The sequence below is a fragment of the Petaurus breviceps genome, unplaced genomic scaffold (genome assembly GCF_028583685.1).
Source record: "Petaurus breviceps papuanus isolate PSGF00001 unplaced genomic scaffold, PetGlider_PUasm1.0 174, whole genome shotgun sequence".
Taxonomy (NCBI): Eukaryota; Metazoa; Chordata; class Mammalia; order Diprotodontia; family Petauridae; genus Petaurus; species Petaurus breviceps.
Window position 1 is genome coordinate 20,884,776 of NW_027185761.1, and position 21,313 is coordinate 20,906,088.

Here is a 21,313-nt window from a genome sequence, read left to right on the forward strand (position 1 = left end):
ATCCCAAATGCCTTATAACCAGGTTATTTTTGTCATTGGCTTTCCTCAAAAGTAAACAAGTCAATTCTACCTTGTTGTTTGCTGTTTTTTCTAAGTAATAAAATGAGGACTAGATTGGGATCCCCATTCACTTGCAGCTTGAGGTAGAAATAGAATCCAGGTTGTGATTTCATTCAGTTGGTATAATTCACCCTCCTTTCCCTACTTCAAAAGTATATTGTATATTTGAACAAGACTTAAACTTTATAGTATCCTTTAGTTCTTCAGGGGAAAAGCTATATAAAAATTCAGGATGATAGTGTTCTTTGTTATGTTGTATAAAATGTTGAGAAGTGTTCTGTCATCCTCAAGCTACCCAAAGTTTGTGACTTATTCTCTATGGGAGGCTATTGATTCACATACTTGTATATGATTTGTTTTTGCTTTAAGGGCATTTGATACCTTGGCAAAAGCACTTAACACCACAGATGGCTCCTCAACACCAAACTTAGCAGATGGGATGGATCCTACAGGAGGAGGGAACATTCATGTCATCAGTAGAGATCAGTCAACACCCATCATCGAAGTAGAGGGACCCCTACTTACAGATACACATGTCACATTTAAAGTATGTGCCTTCCTTCTTTGTTTTGATGGCCTCGTTTATATTATCATGATAATTGAGTGATGAGGGTTCAACAGGCTTAGTTTGAATTGTTATCAGTCCAGCCTTTGAGTTAGGTCTTTTTAGTGAACTGACATTTGATATGCTTGCTTCAAAAGGTTTATTTCAGGAATATCTTCCTTTTATGAAGGAGAAAAGTACCATATTTTAACTCTTCCTTTGCTTTAATCCAAAATTGCCTTGGACCAGAGACCTTCAAGGACTAAAAGTCTACTCCTTTCAGTGAATCCTGATAAAATCCTTCTGTTTATTGACAACTGATTTTTCTGTTTTTTTTCTGGTGACTTTGGATGATGACTTGTCCACACCACAGATATGTCCCCGTATGATTTGAGTCGATCTATCTTACAATCAGTTCTGAAGTCAGTTAGAGAAACTGTTTAGCAGCCCATGTCCATCTAGAGTCTCCAAACTCTTTCACAGACAAAATTGAAATTCTTATTCAATGTTATCTCATAGCTAACTAACTACAAAGCTTCTTTTGTATTTTAGCCAATGAGTACTATTAATACTACTGCCAATGAATTTTGCCCTGTTTTCCCTATATCAAATTAAGATTTTTATCTCATCTTCATGAGCTCCTGACATAGAACAGCTTAATACTGTAACCAGGAGCTGGTGAACTTGAGTCAGAACCTCTGCAAACCTTAGTTTCTTCATCTACCAGATGGAAATAATAATACTCACACTGTCTGCTTCATGATGATGATGATGACGATACCACCTTGGGGAGCAGGACCATGGTCCTGTGGGGCTGGTTAGCTGACAGCCCCTGGTCCCTCAGCAGGACCTGCAGAGTCTCAGGCCTTACTGATTACAGGTCAGAAGCACTGCCTGCAGAATACAAGTCTGGCTTTAGGATTGTTTAATACTGACTAGATCAATTTCTAAAATAAAACTCTTAACACTTTGCATGGCTGCTGTTGACACTGCATGCCTTGTGCCTGCTTCCTCCCCAGCTCACGATGCCTAGCCCAATGCCAGAGTACCTCAACGTGCATTACATCTGCGAGTCAGCTTCACGGCTGCTGTTCCTCTCAATGCACTGGGCCAGATCCATTCCTGCCTTTCAGGCCCTTGGGTAAGTGAACCTCTTCTCTGAATAAGTAATCTAATCTTTGTGTCCTGAATCAAGGGACCTCAAGATGATTCTGCTGGTGACACAGAGAACAATGACAGCACCAAGGACAGAGGGCGCCACTGGATGTCTTTTCTGTACAAAGTTTTGCTTCCATTCATTTAAGAATTTTCCATTCAATTAAGAATTAAGTGTCTTTGCAAGACACTCTTCTAGGTATACAGAAAGGCTAAGGATACAAAAATGTCTCAAACAACAAGGTTAGACATACATGTATCAAAAATTATATATTTTCTTAAGCTGTTACTTTAAGAGATCTTAGCATCAGGTCCCTTCAGATCTTAGTTCTGTACTGACATCTCAGTCTCAGCTTCTTCCTTTTTAAACGAGGGGGTCAAGCACCAGGCAGGTACTGAGGGCCTACTATGTGCCAGGCACTGTGCTAGCCTCTGGAGATAGAAGTACAAACAGTGAAACCAGCCATGTCTCAAGAGCTTACACTCTACTGGACCAGATAAACACCAAGGTGTCTTCCACCTCAAACATTTCATGACTTTGTATGTTACCGAGTGATGTACAGGGACTACTTGAAAAAAAAAAAGTGAATGACAGGTTATAAGACACCAAAGAAGAAGGAGATGATTGAACATTTCAGTTTTCAGGAAAGGTTTCAGAAAGAGAAAGCGAGCATTTTTTCAGTGCTTGTTCAGTGCTGGGGATATAACTAAAAGCAGCACTGATCTGTCCACAGAGCTTATGTTCTAATGAGGGGTATTGGAAAGCAGGGGGAGCCAGGCTGGAGTAAAAGGGAAGGGGACTCCCTTGGGGAGTCAAGGCTGGCAGGTGTCATGGAGGCCTTGGCCCAGTAAGTTCACCTATCTGAGCTCAAGACTTGGGTCAGGTCCACATTTTCAGTGGAGTGGAAATGGTTAGAGTAGGGCCATAGTAAGAAGACAGTGGCTTTATTTTACTATATAGTAGGAGTGAAGAGGTTTGTTGTTCCCGGCTTCTGAGATGAACCATACAGGGGGTCATATAGTATCCAGAGGATGCTAAAGTAAATCTCAGTTGGTGATAGCAAGATGGCCCAAATGTGAAAGGAAAACTACACAGTCCCATTGGTCCTAGGGCACTGCTGTCATAACCTCCATGTCACTGATATCGTGAGCTACTCTTGAAGAAATCTTAAGACCTCCAGGCTTGACGTGCAGGAGCCACCCATGGTCTTTCCAGTCCTACTTTGATCAGCAATGGAGCTTTGCCTTGTTGCTCTCTTTCTGACCTGAGCCAACTCAGCCCTCCTCCAGCAAGGTGGTGGCCCCTTCTGTTCCTGAGGGCCCCCCATATTGATTGTAAATATGGCATGGATCTCTGAGCAGTATAGCCCATGACAGCTCAGACCAGGACCTCCCAGTCTCAGCCTCCCCAGGAGCTGGGATTGTTCACACCTGATGCTCCTAAAGACCTTCAGGAGTGAAGGAAGAGTGATTTCTTTCGGGATGTATGATTTCATTTGTGTTATCTGAGCCTATTTTAACAAAATTTAAAAGCTCACATAAAATATGAAATCTCTCTTCAGGAATTGAAATGTAGGGTTGGAAGGCTAAATTTACTCTGACATTTGAGAAAGGTGGGAATCACTGTGAAACTGCACATGTGAATGAGGCTCCCTCAGCTGACCTGTGCATGAGGTTCGCTAGGTCAGCGAAGGCTGATCTCATGAATGTGGTTTTGTACGTACGCTTGACGGGGCATGGGATTGCTGTGGTGTTGCAAAAGGGTCCCTGGACTCGAATTTGAAGAAAGCGCTGTGAGCTGCTGTCCCATCATCATTGTTGTCGTCATCAGAAGCATTGCTGTTATTAGTCTGAAGAGTGCAAGTCACTTAACCACACGAGCCTCAGTTTCCACTCTTTGTACTAAACTCGCAGAGTTTTTGTGAAGAAAATGAGAATTATAAGTGTTGTGAAGTGTGAGCTGTTAGTATTATTAATAAAAAGAATATAAAACATTGAAATTTGACCAAGTGTGTCCACTCTTAGTTATGCCTCTTGGGGAGGGCGTATAAATTCATGAAGTTATTTAAAGACATAAAAAGAGACTTGTAAGTAAAGCCCTCTCTGTTGATCATTAAAATAATTATTGATGCTTGAAGAGACATTTGGAAAATGGAAAATGCCCAGTCTGTCCTTTAAGTACTTTTCTGTGCATTTCTCTCTCTCTAGTCAGGACTGTAATACAAGCCTGGTGCGTGCCTGCTGGAATGAGCTCTTCACCTTGGGCCTGGCCCAGTGCTCCCAAGTGATGAGCCTCTCCACTATTCTAGCAGCTATTGTGAACCACCTGCAGAACAGCATTCAGGAAGGTATGTGGGACCATGGCAGCCCTTCAGAAGTGCTTGGGTTTGAGCATCTCCATTTCTGGTCATTTTCACAGTGGAAGGTTGGCCTGGAATGATGCGCATCTCTGTGGTAAGGTCAGCTCCTAAGGAAGGCCCAGCTAGCTCCTCAGACTCAATAGCGGCCACCCAGTGCTGACATGCTTCAAAATTTCAGTGTCTCATTATTTTTTTTCTCTTTAAACCAGAAATAGTTTAATTTTACTATTTTAATCATGAGAGAATACTACAGGTCCATACATTGGATTTTTTGTATGGACTGTTCTCATTTCCTCTGAATATGGAAACTTATTAGTAGAAAAATATTATGAACTCTTTTAACAGTGACACTGAAATTTATAGTGATGAATTTTACTTTTGGTAAAGCATATATATTGACAATATCAGCAACTAGTCATGTAATAATAATACTGACATTTATATAGAACCTTACATTTTATAAAGCACTTAATATAATATGATATCAGAGCTTTACAGTAAGCCAGTGAGGTAAATGCTCCAGATGTCATTATCTCCATTTTTCAGATGAGGAGCTTGAGGCTCAGAGAATCAGTCGCACAGCTTAAAAATACCAGAGGCAGATTCCCACCCATTCTCCACTGTCACCTCCAAATTCAGTTTTCTTTCCAGGGCACCACAGTGCAATAAATTGTCTACTCAGTACGTAGTAAAAAGGGGAAGAGAGGCTTGTATAGTCACCGGGCAGAGCATAACTAACACCCTAATGGACAGGAGAGGTATGGGATGTGTTCAGAGAAAAGATGATTCATTTTGGCACAGAGGATAGTAATGAGATAAGATGAGAAAAGCAAGGTAGCTCCAGATTGTGGAGGGTCTTGAATTCTAGGAAAAAGAATTTGCTACTGAGTAGAGTTAGCTCATGAAGGGAACACTGAAGATGTCTAAGCAGAGAAGGAATAGCATAACCTGGCATATGCAAAAGGGAAACTTGCCCATTAGTGGTATAAAGGACGGATTGGAGGTGGGAGAAGAAAAGCAAGCTAGGAAGAGAACTGGATTGGAAGCAAGAGGACTTACTTAAGTTTGCATCCTTCTTCATGTGTGGGAGACAAGAAGCTGATCTGGGTCATGTCTAAGGGCCCTTCCAGCCCTCAGTCCTGTGATGCTATTAAAATCATCACATATGTTACCTAAATTCTAAGAAGAACTCCTTGTGAGGGCAGTGACCCAGAATTTAGCTAACATTTACGTAGCATGTGCTTTCCACATATTATCTCATTTGACAGAGTTGAATAAATAAGGAAAGTTTGCCTTTGTTTATTTGTTTGTTAAAGGATAAGCTCTTTAAATCAAAGATCATAATGAGAAAAAAGCAGAGGTCCCAGGACTAAAAGAACATAGTTGATTGCTACTCTTGAGAGGTTTCAGATTAAAACAGGCAACACTAATGTAGACTAACTAATACTTCTAGAACTTGGGAATAAAATAGAAATGATAGAGCTACATCTGTTAACCTCCCACAGGTCATAAGTACGATATTATAGTGGGGGTCACAGAGTAGCGATAGCAACCTTTGATAACTAAAGAAAATATGGTGAAAATCTGTTAACTCCTCAAGCTGGTAAGGAGAGTGGAAATTTTAGGAGCCCTTTGAATGTTAGGAGAGAATGGTTTGGCAAGAATGGTGACACCTACTTTGCAAGACAGAAATCCTCCACACTCTGAATTAACACCCTTCCTCCTTGCACTTTGTCTCAGTTCAAAAATTAGGATTTGAATATGTTGAGATTTTAGTATTTAATTAAAATCTAAATTATTTTCTAGTTTCTTTTGATCTTTTCATAAAAGAAGAAAAATTACTTCTTTGGTTATATTGAAAGGTCTAGTTTGCCTTTTTTAGAGAATTTCATTTTTGCTTTCTAGATAAACTTTCTGGTGACAGAATAAAGCAAGTCATGGAACACATCTGGAAACTTCAGGAGTTTTGCAACAGTATGGCTAAGCTGGATATCGATGGGTATGAATATGCATACCTTAAGGCAATCGTACTCTTTAGCCCTGGTAAGATAACATGCTGGAGGTAGTATGGGGCTCACATCAAATTATTGCATCGGCCTTAGAAGCCATGCCAGTGTATTTATAAGTTCTCCTTTATAACATTTCTTTTTCCAACAGGCTTAAATTTATTTGAAGGAGAAAAAACCCACCTAAAGCACAAGAAATATATAGAGTCCAGTAGTTTCTTTGTTACCTAGTTTATCTCTTCTTCCCTTTTATTTAAACTATCAGCTAGAGTCCTTCTTGGATAGGTAAATGTTTGTGGTCTTTTTTCCTTACCTGTTTTTAGAATTCATTTGCATGTACAAATCAGTATTTCCCTTGAAATTATTCTCTTTAAAACATACATTTAGGTGACTAAACAGGAATTAGAGAACACTTTATAGTATAGATAAGGGTTGATTCTCATCATATTAAGGAATTTTATATACCTTTGTTCCCTTCATCCTTTCCCTCCTCCCATCATACCTTTGTAGATTCCTCAGCTCAAAAAATTTTGAGGAAGAAATATGCAGCATTTTTTGTCTTCATAATTTACCCACTGCTATGTCACTGTGCCTGTCAACAGCAGCCAGAGGTGAAAGATTAGTAAAAGCAGGTTAAGGAAAGTGAGTAACCCTGTTTGAAGAATGGGAAGATTTGATTTGTTAAGGAAGGTGTTACCTTCTTACCAAAATAGGAATTCATTTCCACTTAACAGTACTCTGAATGACCTCTTCCCTGCCTACATATGTGTTTAAACACTATTCACCTGGCTTCAGCTGCTCTGACCAAGCTCTATGGCTTCTTAAAGTGAAATAATATTTGTTTTTCATTTTCAAAAGCTTATTTTTAGCATTTTTAAAAATTTTGAGTTTTGTAGCCCCTCCTGCCCTTCCCCCACTAAAAAGGCAAGCTTATACAGTTATATCAGTTTTACATGTGAAGTCATGCAAAACATATTTTCATATTAGCCATATCAAGGGAAGCAAAACAGAAAAATAGAGAAATTGAGAAAGTTATACTTCAGTTTGTACTCAAGAGTTCATCAGTTCTCACTCTGGATAGCATTTTTCATCATGAGTCCTTTGGAATTGTCTTGGATCATTGTCTTGTTCACAGTAGCTAAGTTCATATAAGTTCTTCCAGTTCATATAAGTCTTCCCAGTGTTTTTCTGGAACCATGCTTGTTTGTCATTTCTTATAGAACAATAAACTCCATCACAATCATAGGCCACAACTTGTTCAGCCATTCCTCAATTGATGGGCATCTCCTCTGTTTCCATTCTTTGCCAACACAAAAAGAGCTCTTAGGAATATTTTTGTACATATAAAAGTTCTTTTCCTTTTCCTTTGATCTCTTTGGAGTACAGACTTAGTTGTGGTATTGCTAGATCAAAGGGTATGCACGGTTTTATAGCCTTTTGGGCATAGTTCCAAATTGCTCTCCAGGATATTTGGACCATGCACTACTCCACCAACAGTGCATTAATGTCCCTATTTTCTCACATCCCCTCCAACATTTGTCATTTCTGATAGATATGAGGTGGTACCTCAGAGTTATTCTAATTTTCATTTCTCTAATAGTAGTGATTTAGAGCATTTTTTCATATGACTATAGATAGCTTTGATTTCTTCTTCTGGAGACTTATACTCATATCCTTTGACAATTTATCAATTGAGGAATGGCTCTTATTCTTATAAATTTGACTCAGTTCACCATATATTTAAGAAATGAAACCTTTATCAGAGAAACTTGATCTGATAAGGAGCAAGACTTCACAGAATTTCATTCTAAAGAAATTTGCAAAAGTTGTATAAACATTTTTGATATTAAGTGAAATGATTTTTCAAGCTGCAGTGATTAGGTTTTTCTTTCCCCACAGCAATTAATAACAGTTTACCAAAGTAATTCTTTTCTCTTTCTTCCTTTCCCCTACCCTTGTCCTAGGCCCCTTTAGTAGCAAAATATTGTTAAAAGGAAGAAGAAAGTGGTAAAATGATGTGAATAAATATAAAAATAGGTGATAATGTCTAATAGTACCTAGTTATATTTTGGAAGAGAAACAGATTTTATGTTCTTCATCTCAGAAATCTTCAGAATCCAGTATTTTACTGTGTCTCCAAATGTATTCCCTGTAATAAACTGGACTGAAAATATTTTAAATTATTCTGCAGAAAAGCTGTTTTAAGTAACTAGAAATTTGGGTCCTTTTCTGCTTTCAGATCATCCAGGTTTGACCAGTACAAGCCAAATAGAAAAATTCCAAGAGAAAGCCCAGATGGAGTTACAAGACTATGTGCAGAAAACCTATTCAGAAGACACATACAGGTATGTAAACAGAAATATGTTTGATCTGGGGGCATTGTACAATTATGGATGATTTTATTAACAAGTCTAGAATCTGAATAGTAAATTACTTTAGGCTTCATAGTTTCATTACAAATGTACACTAAGTTAAAGTTGCTTACCAGATGGTGAACATGATAATGTCACTATAATTTTATTCATTTTTGTTATGGTAATATGCTTTTAACAGTATGATTTAGGGAAATAACCAGTGAGCTGGGAATCCAAAGACCCAAGTTCTAGGTCTTTATCCACCACTAACTAGCTGTGGGACTTTAGTTTTCTTAATGGTAAAATGAGAAGTTGGAAGTGAATTACTTGTGAGGATCCTTCCCAGCACTAGCATTTTATTATGATGATGAGGATTTGGACCCTTTTGCTCAATAATAAATGACTCAAGAGAGAGTGACTGGCTAAAGAGCTATGACCTTACAGCAGCATTTTTTGATATATGGATATACTTCACTGAAAGAAGTGAAATCATTCTTCTACAAAGAAATGGGGTCTAGAAGTAGAAACAACAGTAACCTCACTCATGGACAAGTTGCAGAAATTGTTCAAATGACAAGTTACTATTTGCAACTAAATTTTTTACTAGTTAAGATTTGTTGTTAGAACTGGGACTCTGGGACACTGTATCCTCTGTATTGCCTCTCACCTGTACAAAGAGCTTCCTAATTGGTCTCCCGGCCTCCAAATCTGTCCTTCAAACAGCTATTAAAGTGGTTTTCTGAGAGTATAGGTCATCTCCCTCCCCTCCTCTCCCCCCAAATTGAATTTCAGTCCATTCCATTGGCTCCTGTTACCGCTCTAATCAAGCACAGACTCCTCTGTTTGAGATCGAAAGCCTTTCACTTCCTGGGTGCAGCCAACCTTTCTGGGTTTATTCTGTGTTACTCCCCTTCACATATGTTTTAGTCCAGCCTAAGTGGCTTCTTTTGTTCTTCCTTTCACAGTGCAGTCTGTCTCCTTTCTCCCTGCCTTGGCATTGACGGCACCCATGGTGACACCCACACTGACTCCCAGTTTATTTTTCACTCTTGTACAATCTAGATTTCTTCAAAGTTCAGCTCAAGTGCCAACTTCTTCATGAAGTATTTCTTGATCCTCCTAGCTCCTTGTGCCTTCCCCATTCTACAAAAAAAAAAATTTTATTTTGCTTATGTTCATATGCATGTTTTGTGTACATGGGTGCACATGTACACATGGGTGCATGCATATACACATGGGTATGCACACACACACACACACACACACACACTCACACACACTGTAAGCTCCCTAAGAGTAGGGCCTGTTTTGTTTTGATATTTCTATCCCTAGGACCTAGCACACTGCCTAGTACAATAGTAGACACTTTAATAAATGCTTGTCTATTGACTGATTACAAATTAGAGTACATAAGATCACTGTTAAAGAACTCTGGCCTCGGTACAGGTTTGAACATGGGTTTCATGTTAGAATCACTGAGAGTCCCAGATAGAACCATAGCTCTGCGGGGTGGGGCACGCGTCTCTCCGGGGGGGGGGGGAAGCTTTCTGGGCCCTCATTCTGAATCATCCAAGAGAAAATGAGGACTGTGGACATGCAGCACACAGACAGGGAGGAATGCTTGGCTTGGACCTGCAGGATCCAGGTTCACATCCTGAACTTGTGGGAATTGCTTTTCTCTGGCTCTCGTTTCTACATCTGTAAAAGGAAAAGTTTGGGCTCTATCATATCTGAGTTTTCTTCCAACTATAAATCATAGGAACCTATTATCATGTTATATAAAATGTGACTTTTTTTAATAATCGCCAGAATTTATCTGTTCAGATATGTTTTCCCGTTAGGAGCCCCTGATTTACTCCAGATGCTTCCATTTCTGAAAGCGCCACTGGAGTTCTTCACTGGGAACTCAGTTCAGTCTCGTCCTTTCTGGTGTCCTCAGTGATGGCCGGTTGCATCCTTGGAGGATGTAGTTCATTATTTAGAAATAGCCCAATGCTCTCCACTTGGTGGCATTTACTGAGTCCCTGCTCACTCAGTCTTGACAGTCCCTCTCTGAGGTCAGTAGCCATCCCTACTTTATACACAGCCTCAGAGAGGTTGTGTCATTTTGGCTTTTTTGATTTCTAGCTGCAAGTGACACCATTATTGCCCATTCATTTCACAGAAGAAACCTTGAAAGGAGAAGTGACTTGCCCGAGGCCACCCAGCCAGGAAGTGGGGGAGGCAGGGGTCTTCAGGAAGCTTAGATGCAGACCAGAACGTCCAAAGTAAGGGAGCGCTGGCGGACCTTTCCCTGGAGCCCTGCTTCACTGCCTTAGTGAAGGCTAGGTCCTCAGCCTCCAGCCAGTGCTTTTCCACTGCACTCCTGGATCCCCGTGGTCTCTCACATCATCCCCTGAAAACAGAAACTTGCTGTCGGGGATAGTCACTTTTTCTTTCCTGATGTGGGTAGATGCTCCAGTGGTACTCAGACCCTAGACACTGTGCCTCCTTTATGCACCCTTGGTTCCCAGACCATACTGTCAGTTCATACTCCGCTTTCAGCCCGCTAGACCCTTCCCTGTCTCCCTCCCCTCCCCCCCGGCTTTTTTTCCCCATATGAATACTTATAGCCACATTCTGTGCACTTGGATTCAAGTTGATTTTTAACTTAAATTTTATAGATTTTATTAGATTTTCTAAGAGTTGTAAGACATTTATGCCTCTTAAATTTCAAGATACTGGATTTGTCCCAATATTCCATTTGGATGATAGATTTGGAGTTGGAAGGAACCAGAACCTTCAGGGTCACCTTCTTCATTTTACTGCTGAGGCCCCTAGGGATTAAGTGATTGTCCAGGGCAGGGTGATTTGATCCCAGGTTCTCTTAGTCCAAAGCCAGTAATTGTCCACTATACCCTGCTGCCTTTTGGCTGCCTCCATTCTACCTCCCTTTTTTGAAAATTTTTATGATGCTTGTTCTTCTCCAGTCCTGTGGCATTTCTTTTTCTTCAAGTTTTTCAAAGATCACTGATAGTCACTCAGCAGTCGTATCTTCCAGTTCTTGTCATGCCTGGTATGTAGTATGTAGTGTGTATGTATGCCTGGTACCTTGCATTCATTAAGGGCAGCCAAAGTGTTCTCTTACTAATAATACTTCTTTCCTTGGGTCTCAGCCATTTTTTTTCCTATCTTTTTGAGTCCAAATATCTTTTTACCTGGCAGAGAAAAACAGAAACAGGACCAGTGTTGTGTAATGTCCTCATTCTGGCCTCTCCCTACTATGGCCTCCTCTTTTCTCCAGAAGAACATAAAAAGTCCTCTTTGTTGTCCTCACCCTTCCCGACCAGCCTCGGCTCATTCTGAGTGTTAGCCCTCCTGTCGCTGTTCTTCTATTTAGGACCAGGCCATGACTCGGAATTCATCATAACTTGACCTGGCTTGTACCTCGTGCACACGTCATTTTAAAATCTTAGTTGATTGATTACATTATACATCCACACCAGTCTCCTTAGACAGGCCTCCCTTTTCTTCATTTTTGGAACTCGTTTCTTTATGTTTTAAGAATTCATTATTGAGAATTTTTCATCCATCCTAAGCCACCATTTCTCTGAACCTTTAAGCATCTGTGCTCCCCAAATCCGCCTCACATAGCAGAACTGGTCCATTCTTCCTCTCTTTTTTGGTCACAGAATCTAAGATGGACCACTCACTTCCACTTTTCCGAGTTCGCATCATTTCTACCCCAGCAACGTTATTCTTTTTGGGTGGGCATCAGGCTTAGAATTAAGTCTGCCCTGTTGGTCCTTCTATTTCTGAAAAATTAAATTACGAGTAATGCACATCAATAAATTGTTAGCTCATCTCCCTTTGGTAGAGCAAGTGCTATAAATATGTACAGGGTCTGTTTCTCAAGTCCCTCCTCTATTTGCTCTTTTCCCTCCAGGTGGTCTGTAGTCTCTTCTGATGGAAATATTTTCTGCCCCTCTCGATCTTTGTTGGAATACCCTCTTCCAGTTCCTGGCTTTCCTCATATATGACTGTGTCTCCTTAATATGTAATGCTTCCTTTGTGTCTAGTGCCTTTTGAATAAGATGCATATTCCAGTCCCAGGCCCCATCCCACCGAGTCTCAGCAGTGACTTTAGCAGATTTGTCTCCTGGTGTTAGGATCTCTCCATCACACGGCTTTTTACCCATACCTTCCATGTTTGTATATGCACATGTCTCTTAGAGATTTCTGCCCATCCCTACTGCTATTTTTACCTCCATGCTATAACTCCTCTCTATGATATTCATAGTGAATAAATGTAGGCAGTATTTTCTTTCCCATTAACAAATGGGAAAGGCTTTTATTGCAGCCTTGGGAACTGTCATCTAAGGATCCAACTAGCTAAGTCATGAGCAAGGCTAATCATCGAAATGCTGACCACCAGCTGATATATCCACAGCAGTCCATGATTTGTGCTTGGATAAAGAGCACTTTGCACTCGTGACAGCAGAGGGGATGCCCCCTTCTGTAGAGCAGCGGCTGCTCTGGTATATGGTGCCATTGTGTTGAAAACACTCTGAGGAGAAGACCCCAGAGGGACAGTGACAGTGACAAGCCCTTTCCGGTTGTCATGGGCTACGGAGTCTCGTTTTCCTAATGTGGCGCGTTTCTCTTCCAGGCTGGCTCGGATTCTGGTTCGTCTCCCAGCGCTTAGGCTGATGAGCTCCAGCATTACTGAAGAACTTTTTTTTACTGGTCTCATCGGCAACGTTTCAATAGACAGCATAATCCCCTACATTCTGAAAATGGAAACTGCAGAGTACAATGGCCAGATAACAGGAACGAACTTATAGTGGGAACAACACATCTTCGTGGATCAAAATCATTTTCATAGAACCGTAACCACACCATTAAGATAAAAAAAAATAAAAATAGTGATATTTTGGTATGTACATATATTTCCCGTATGTTAACCATTTCCTACCTGGTTTTTTCGTCTAGGAGGCCCCAACTGTAGCTACTGAAAGCCTAGGCTCCTTTTCTGCCACAAGGAATATTTTAATGACTTTTGATTTCAAAAAAAAATAAGGTGTCAGATTTCCGAGCAACCTTTTAACTCACTTTGTATTTAGAAGTTGACAAAGGGCAAAAAAAAGTTTTATAATGTCAGAGACTAGTATTAAAGAATACTAAAAACAGTATCTGTATATACATATATAACAGTGTCCTTGGGAATATTTAGCAATTAATTACCAGGGTAATGACATGAGCACTTTCCAAGAACTTCTTGTCCACTTGATAATGTTATCAGCATCTTGCCTGTGAATAGGCAAGGAGAAAATGGTACATGTCCTTGGCCAAAATGCTGATGATTTCTGTGAAAACTTAGAGGGGGACATAAAAAGTGACAATCACTTCTACTTAAGGCAAAAAGGCATTGTGAGTCTGTGTGCACACCACCACATGGTGGTGTGCATCTTTAGAGTCCTCAAAACTACTTGAGAATGTGGTTTGTTTGCAGCATGTCTATAGCACAATTAGCAGGCAAATAACTGCTACAGCCATGACCCAAGCAGGGATGGTCAGTGATCATGATCCCTCTGGAGAGGTGGACATGGGCATAGAGAGCCAGATTTGTTCTGATAGCCAGCTCTCTGGATTGCAATGCAATTAGTCAGTGATTAACTGCTAGGAGAGATGTCCAGCTTCTCCAGTAACTGAGCATATCCCCAATTTATTCCTTCCCCTGATTGGCTCCACAGTTGGGCATTAGTTGGCTTCTGTAGGGCCACAGTGCCTACAGTTCCAGATACATAGAATCAGATAAACAGAAAGTTTTACTCCCCCTGCCTCCATTCCCTGAATTCTCCCATTTCATTTTACATTGATGTCCCATTTGGGTTGGCATTCAGAATATAGCCTATTAAAAAAAAATCATGTGCTCCTGCAGTTAATGACTAATTAATTGTGTTAAGGTTACTAATGTGTTTGGCTTTTGTACTGGAGAAGTGACTCAAGGTAGCAGGATGTTAATTTGGTATTGATAAGTTCCTACTTAAGCTTAATCGAATGTGTGACTGGGGGTTTTCTCTGTTGTCATTCAGACACCAATCATATTACTTTTATTGTGTCTTCATCAGACTGCTTTGATGAAATGTAACCTTTGTGTACGTAAGGCCAGTCACTGAGATGAAGGTACTGGTACCTGGCGTGTGCTTTGTGCACCTACTCTTATAATAGCCTGTTTCTCACCTTGGGCTCCTGGGCATAACGATCAAGCAAAGAATGTGTCCTCTGTTACTTTAAAAAATTAACAGCCCTATATGGTAGTCCAGATAGAGCATTTAAATTATCTCAGAAGGATATAAATAAAGGGCAAAATTCTAGATTTACTACTTTTTGTTCCCTTTTTGTGTTCATGCAGATTAAGAAAAAACATCCCATAATGTGGAGTTCAGTGTTGTGTCCCTTGACAGATGGGTCTGTTAGCAATTGCAGGTGACTATTTTGAGGTAACAAATGTTATCTTTAAAGAGCTAATTAAGTTATACTTGTTCCATCATTACCCTATCATGGTAAGACTTTTTTCCTGGCCACACTTGCCCTTTGGCTTACAGTTTATTCCCCATATTGATCTGCCACATTCCAATAGCTCTCTTTTCATAATAATTGGACAAATTAACTACCCAGTATTATATGCAAGGTGCAAGAGAAAACTGATCATCCCTACCACTGACACAAACATCTCTGTTGTCCTCTGTGCCACCTTGTTAAATGAACTAGAAGCTGCCATAGCTTTCTGGAGTCTCTGTTCAAAGTCAGAATTAAGTATTAGCCATTCTTTAAGACAGCCATTGTTAGTGGGAAATCCGTTCACTTAAGACATCAGCCCCCACCTCTAAACCCCCAATTTTGGTGGAACACCTCATGTTATTAAGTGTGACCATTTTAAAATTATGTAATGATATAAAAGAAAATAACATAATTTTCCTGCTTTTTGGTAAGGTTTGTTTCGTTTTGTTTTTTCACTGACTCCCCAGTGTTTTGAATAATGAAGGGGAAAAAATTGGCCAAAATAATGAAATTGATGGCTGTCTGCATTAATCCAGAGGATGTTGGGAGATGACACTTGTAAACAATAGGTATCCCATAAAAAAATGATACCCTTTTTAAAAGCAGGCACACTAGTGATCATGTGGTGTAGTTCTAGAAGAACAGTTTTTCTGTTAAGGCTTTTGGAACCATTGGCTCTGAGCTCCCTGTTGGTCGTGGCTTTGATCAGTGATGGGATAACAATTGTTGATGCATGCCAGTTTACCTGATTCCCACTTCATTTGAGGGCTGGGGGTGGGAAGTGCTTTCCATGTTCATTATTTTGTTTTGATTTAAACTATCTTATCAAATTGGGGTAGGCCATCATAAGACAAAGTCCCCAAAGACAAAGCTATTCAAATATGTAGAAGAATGGAATAGACCACCTAAGAGTTATGTTTCTCTTCTATAAATTACTCAAATGCTAACACATTGGTGAAGAATTAACCTTAAGAAAGATTAGGATTTGTGTTACAGTGACATCGTAGTGCCTAAAGAAACAAGTCAACTTTAGTTCTTTGTCTACATTATTTTAAACATCCCTGCCAGTGCTGACCAAATTGCTTCTAAGGAAACAAAATATTTTTAGTTTTGAAACACTGTCCTTAATGGCTAGAGTCTAATTGGCTCAATTATCAAAGAGTAATTTTCCATAAGGATTATTTCAAATGAAGGACTTAAATTCTGTCCTATCATAAATTGTTTAGACTAGAGCCAACATCAAAACAGCCTTGAATAGTCTCTTTATTTTTGGCAACTCAGCAAAGAAAAACAGGCTCTTGGGTCATGACTTCTTTAAAGGAATTCCTTCCAAAAGATTGGACTCAGACTTTGACTTAGCCTTAAGTTATTACCATTTCTTATTAATAGAGCTCATGAAATACCAAATTTAGCAAGAAAAGAGATCAGTCTCTATCCACTGAATACTCTGAATGGTAGAAATGAAGGACATCTCTAGACAATGAAGTCCTTTTAGTCCACATTAATAAAGAGAATGCCTTCGAGATGGACAGTGGTCTTAGCAATGGCCAATTTAACATTTAACTATTACCTAGTTTCCTGGGGTAGAACCACAAATACTTAGATTTCTTTTTCTTTTACAATTTATGAGACATTGCCCCCAACTCCACACATAAAAATCCTGCTAAAGTGCAGTCATATACCCAGGAAACATGATGTTGATATCCTTGCTGATAATAGAATATGCCTTAAGTTTAAAAAAAAAAAACACTCACTTCAGAAGTTCAGTACCTCCACTTAAAGAAAGATATGGCATCTGGGTGATAGATGATTGTATCATGTAAACCAGTGCATAGAAATTACCTGGAAGAAATTTCGTTCAGGAGAATGAATGCTTCCTATATTTTCTTAAAATCTGAATGCAGGGAGGGCTACTGCCTGGTTCTCTGATTTGGGGTAGAAAAACACTTGGGAGAGAATCTTGAAAGAAGCCTGACCCTGAACACTCTTAAGCTCAACTAAAGGACCAAAGAGGCGAAATCTATGATGAGATTTACACTGTGGCCCTCCATCAGCCAGGCTTCCAGTCACTGTCCTCTGCAGCAACACTCCCTTGGGTGGAAGTCAGGAAAGGGATTCTCTCTAGAGAGTCAGTAGGTAGATATGGCCTTCACCTCCTTCACAAACACATGCCCTGAACTTCTTCTGTTAAATAAAACCTTGCCTTGGAGACTTTGATAGCACCAGTGGGATTTAAAAGGCTCAAAGATACTGACACTTGAAAAAAGATTGGAGTGGTCTAAATCACAAAGAAATGAATTACATTTTCCAATTTGTTGGGTTTTACAAAGATCAGAATTTCTAATCAATACTAAGAAAGCATTTGTAGTAAATAGAAAATAACATCATTTTTTTAGTTGTGAAGTTTGTGGTTCTGAAGTTTTTTTTAATATTATTTATTGTCCAGTCTTTTTCCAAGAATGTGATGCGTTTGGAAGTTATGTTTGTTTTGGGGTGTTTTTCCCCCACAACTTAAGGCATACTATTGTGTGTTAGATGTGTTTATAATTCTCCTCTTTGGGGGTGATTTTTTTCAGGTTCTGTCAGAGTCAGTATTAAATGTTAACTTTGGGTTTATGATGTTTTAGATGCCAGGCTGACGACAGTGTGGCTGCATCTATTCTATGATAGGCATCTTTAAACAAGTAGCCCATCATATAATTTGTGTCCACACTGCAGACCTAGATTTTTAATTTACATACAGGGTTGATTTTGCATAGAGATCTGGATGTGTGTAGTGCATTTAGTCTGGGGGAAAAAATTATCCTTTTGGCAAAATTATATTAGAGGTCCATCTTAAAACCCATGACTTTGCCATCCCCAAGTGGATAATGTCAGTGGTTTTTGAGTCCAGGACAGTTCCAGTTCAGAAACAGCTCTCTCTTTTGGTAGCCAGACCTCTTACTCAATGTAAAGTCTGAGTATCCATCATCCTTCTTTTCCCATTGTAGACACATGTCTTTGCCTCCACAGCACCATCTCCTGATGTAGCTTAATGGGAGCAGGTTCTCGGTTCATGATGAAGTCACTGCCTTTTGGTCCCAGTTGGCAGGGTAGGACAGTTACTCCACATGCTTCCTCGTTTCTCCCTTTTTCAAACCCTTTGGATTAGAGGAGATTCTTTTTAAAAGAAAAACTGAACTCAGATGTAAAGACAAGGAGAGAGAGAGAGAGCCCTAATAGACTTGGGATTGTGTGGGGGGTGGGTTTTGTATGCAGGTTTATAAATATCTTCTTTTGTGCCTCCCAAAATTTTGCATTTCTGCATGTCCTGTACTAGAAATCACTTCAGCAACTATGTACGTGTACAGATTTGTATGTACGTGTGTATGAATGAATGACTTTATAAGTGTTTATATCTTATATATATGTACAGTGTAAATATGTGTGTATGTTTATATATATGTATATTATGTATACAGATATGTAGCCATGTATTCAAACATTTTTATGTTTAAAGAGAGTTTATGATTGAGTTGCTAATGTGAGCTAAATTGTCTTCAATGTTTATACAATCCCTCAGCAATGGAGGTTTTCCTAAACCTTTTTATATTTTTCTTATTTGGGGGGCAATATACCACCCAGGGAGAGAAAAGTTAGCTAAGTCCTAACTGTACATGTTAAAAAAAAAGATGAAATAAAAACTATTCCAGTGGAATGCACATGGTCATCTATTCCCTACCTATATAGTGGAGGATAATGGCTTCAGTTCAGAGGGCATAGGAGCAGGGGCATTCTGATTTACTGTGTCTAGAATAATGTCATTCTCCCTATTTTCTTCAGTGCCCAACTGGAAGAACAGGAGGGTGTGGTGTGCAAGGCTAAAATCTTGTCACACTTCTTGGTTTCCCAGAGCATACTGGGAGCCCACCCCCAGCTACAGGCATTCTCCTAACAAAATCACATTTGCAAATTCGGAGATGAAGAGTAGGGTATTTCAGTGATGGGGACTCAGCTCCCAAGTGTGCTGTTAGTTTTCCACTCTCCCTGGTGCATCAGTCAGAAGGCTCCTTTCATGCTGAGTATGGCTGCTGGGGGGCTATTCTCTAAACATTCCTGGTGGGGAAGGATTCAAGGAGGTCAGGGAAGGGGAGCAAGCAGGAAAAAAATGAACTAGACAGGGGCAATTCTGAAAGGCAATATCTTATGTTTTTTCAATCAGGTATTCATTTTTGGAGGAGGAAGAAAAGTATGAATATTATTACCACAGTTGACTTTTATGTGGCCCTGGTTTTAGCTACCAAACTGAAATGCCATTTACTCACCTGAAATCAGCTGAAAGGGTTTTCTGCCCGTAATTAGGCTTCGTTTTAAATTCAGGGCTACAAATGGTTCTAATACTGCTTTGTGTATGTACCCGTAATGATAAATGCAGAGTCATCCCTGTCAGACTCTACGCTAATGCTTAAAAACAAAAAAGTTATGTGGATTTAAAAGTTAGAAGTTCCTCCTAAGGAGAAAACTTGTCCATATCAACCCTGGTACGGAAACAAGATGGCAGCATTTTGTCAGGATGCTATGATGGGAGCCCCAAAAATTTTTAAGGCAGCATGCTGGAACAAATATTTTAGTGCCTGAAGAAATGAGAGGGATAGAATCCCATAGGATTTTTTTTTTAACATAAAACAAATTGCCACAGAGATGACTGAATTGTTTAGGCACTTTATGAGAAAATAATAAATCATGACTATCCCTCATCCAACAGGACTCTGTGGCAATTACTATTTTTCAACATTTTAGGGTCTATCAATTTTAATAACAATCATCCCACTGACACTTTCTAAGGAAGGCAGGATGAAGAAGAAAGAAGGTAGCAAAAAATGCAATTTTGATGTCTCTAAATGCAATTTAAAAAAAATAACTTTAAGAGTAGATTGGTGGTACTGATACCATTCCAAAGAGTAAGGAAAGGAGTGTGGGGAAGGAAGAGCATCTGGCCTAGTTTTCCTTTATTTTTTAATGCATAGATGTTCTTGATTAAGCTGGGAAGTCTGAAGGGCTTGTTTTGTATATTGACACGCACATAGCACCTAGGCATCTCTGCCGGAGAAGATGGAGCAGTGTGGATGCTTGGACTGCTGGCTTTGTGTTTTAGGGTGTTACTGAGAAAAGAGACCATAGGGCTATGAAAATCCGTGCTGCTGCCACACACAAGTCAAGGGCTGGGCCACATCTAGAACCCCTTGGTTCCCCAGAATGCTTTGTCACCCCATTTCCCCACCTGGTTTTAGGACTGCCACCCTGCCCGCCTTCCCTGTGTGCCCCGTGGCCCCGGGGCTGCATCCTCAGCCTCCCGGGAGCGCCTGGAGCCCGACATCCATTGCCCTGGGACCTTTTCCCTAACCTCTGCTCCTCCGCCTTAGCCAGTGTTGTTTATGCCGTTACATTTAAATGCCAGGTTTCAACCCCGCTGGAGGCTGTTGCTTTCTCCCAGCTTTGTAGAAATCGACTTTGTACATGTGTTGGCATCTAAAAAAAATAATAGCATGTTCTTTTTTTATCTGAATTTTATATCTAATCAATGTCTTCAGACATGAAGAGGAATTGCATTGTTGTGTTTGTATATAGAGTATTGCAGTGCATGAATTAGCTTATGCATTTTATTAAATGCTGTTTAAATGTGGCATTATATTGTTGTGGCTTACTACTACCTAAATGAGGTTTATACTATTAAAAGTGAGTTACAAATGGAAATGTATCTGACTTTACTTTTTACATAAATTGTAATGGAATGGTGGTTAGACTCCCCCTCCTGTTACCTGAACACTCTTCACCTACTCCTGATGTGTTTTAGAAACTATTAAATTATTCCTATAAAGATGTTTCCTATCTAAAGGAAATTTTGCTCTGTACACTCTTTCCTATAGACTTATATTCATGAAATCATAGTATTTTTTTAGGCCTGGAATGGACTTATAAAGATTACCTAGTCCCGGTGGTAGGTGATACAATGGATAGAACACCAGCCCTGGAGTTCAAATCCAGACTCACACTTACTAGCTGTATGACTATGGGCAAGTCACTTAACCCCAATTGCCTCCCCCAAAAAAACTTAAATAAAAATAAAGACTACCTAGTCCTACTAGAAACGGAGCTGCCCTTTTGAGTTAGAGAGCCTGGACTCAAGTACCACCACTGGCAGTTAGAAGGCAGATAACCCTTGAGGAAGTCCTCATCTTTAAATGAATCAATATCTAGATTACCAATGAGAGAAATGATTATTAATAACCAATCATTTGGGGAGATCCAGAG

At 39.8% G+C, this 21,313-nt stretch overlaps 1 protein-coding gene across 4 annotated transcripts in view; it reads left to right on the forward strand.

The window, feature by feature from the left end:
- Nucleotides 1-20,757, forward strand: part of NR2C2 (nuclear receptor subfamily 2 group C member 2) — a 127,753-nt gene extending 106,996 nt beyond the window's left edge. For all 4 annotated transcript variants that reach the window (XM_069083871.1, XM_069083867.1, XM_069083870.1 and 1 more), the window contains 6 exons: nucleotides 430-607; nucleotides 1,624-1,745; nucleotides 3,968-4,107; nucleotides 6,025-6,162; nucleotides 8,365-8,470; nucleotides 13,128-20,757. In XM_069083871.1, the coding sequence (XP_068939972.1) occupies nucleotides 430-607; nucleotides 1,624-1,745; nucleotides 3,968-4,107; nucleotides 6,025-6,162; nucleotides 8,365-8,470; nucleotides 13,128-13,302 (859 nt within the window). In that variant the 3' untranslated portion in view covers nucleotides 13,303-20,757. The remainder of the gene's footprint in view (nucleotides 1-429; nucleotides 608-1,623; nucleotides 1,746-3,967; nucleotides 4,108-6,024; nucleotides 6,163-8,364; nucleotides 8,471-13,127) is intronic.
- Nucleotides 20,758-21,313: the final 556 nt, after the last annotated feature.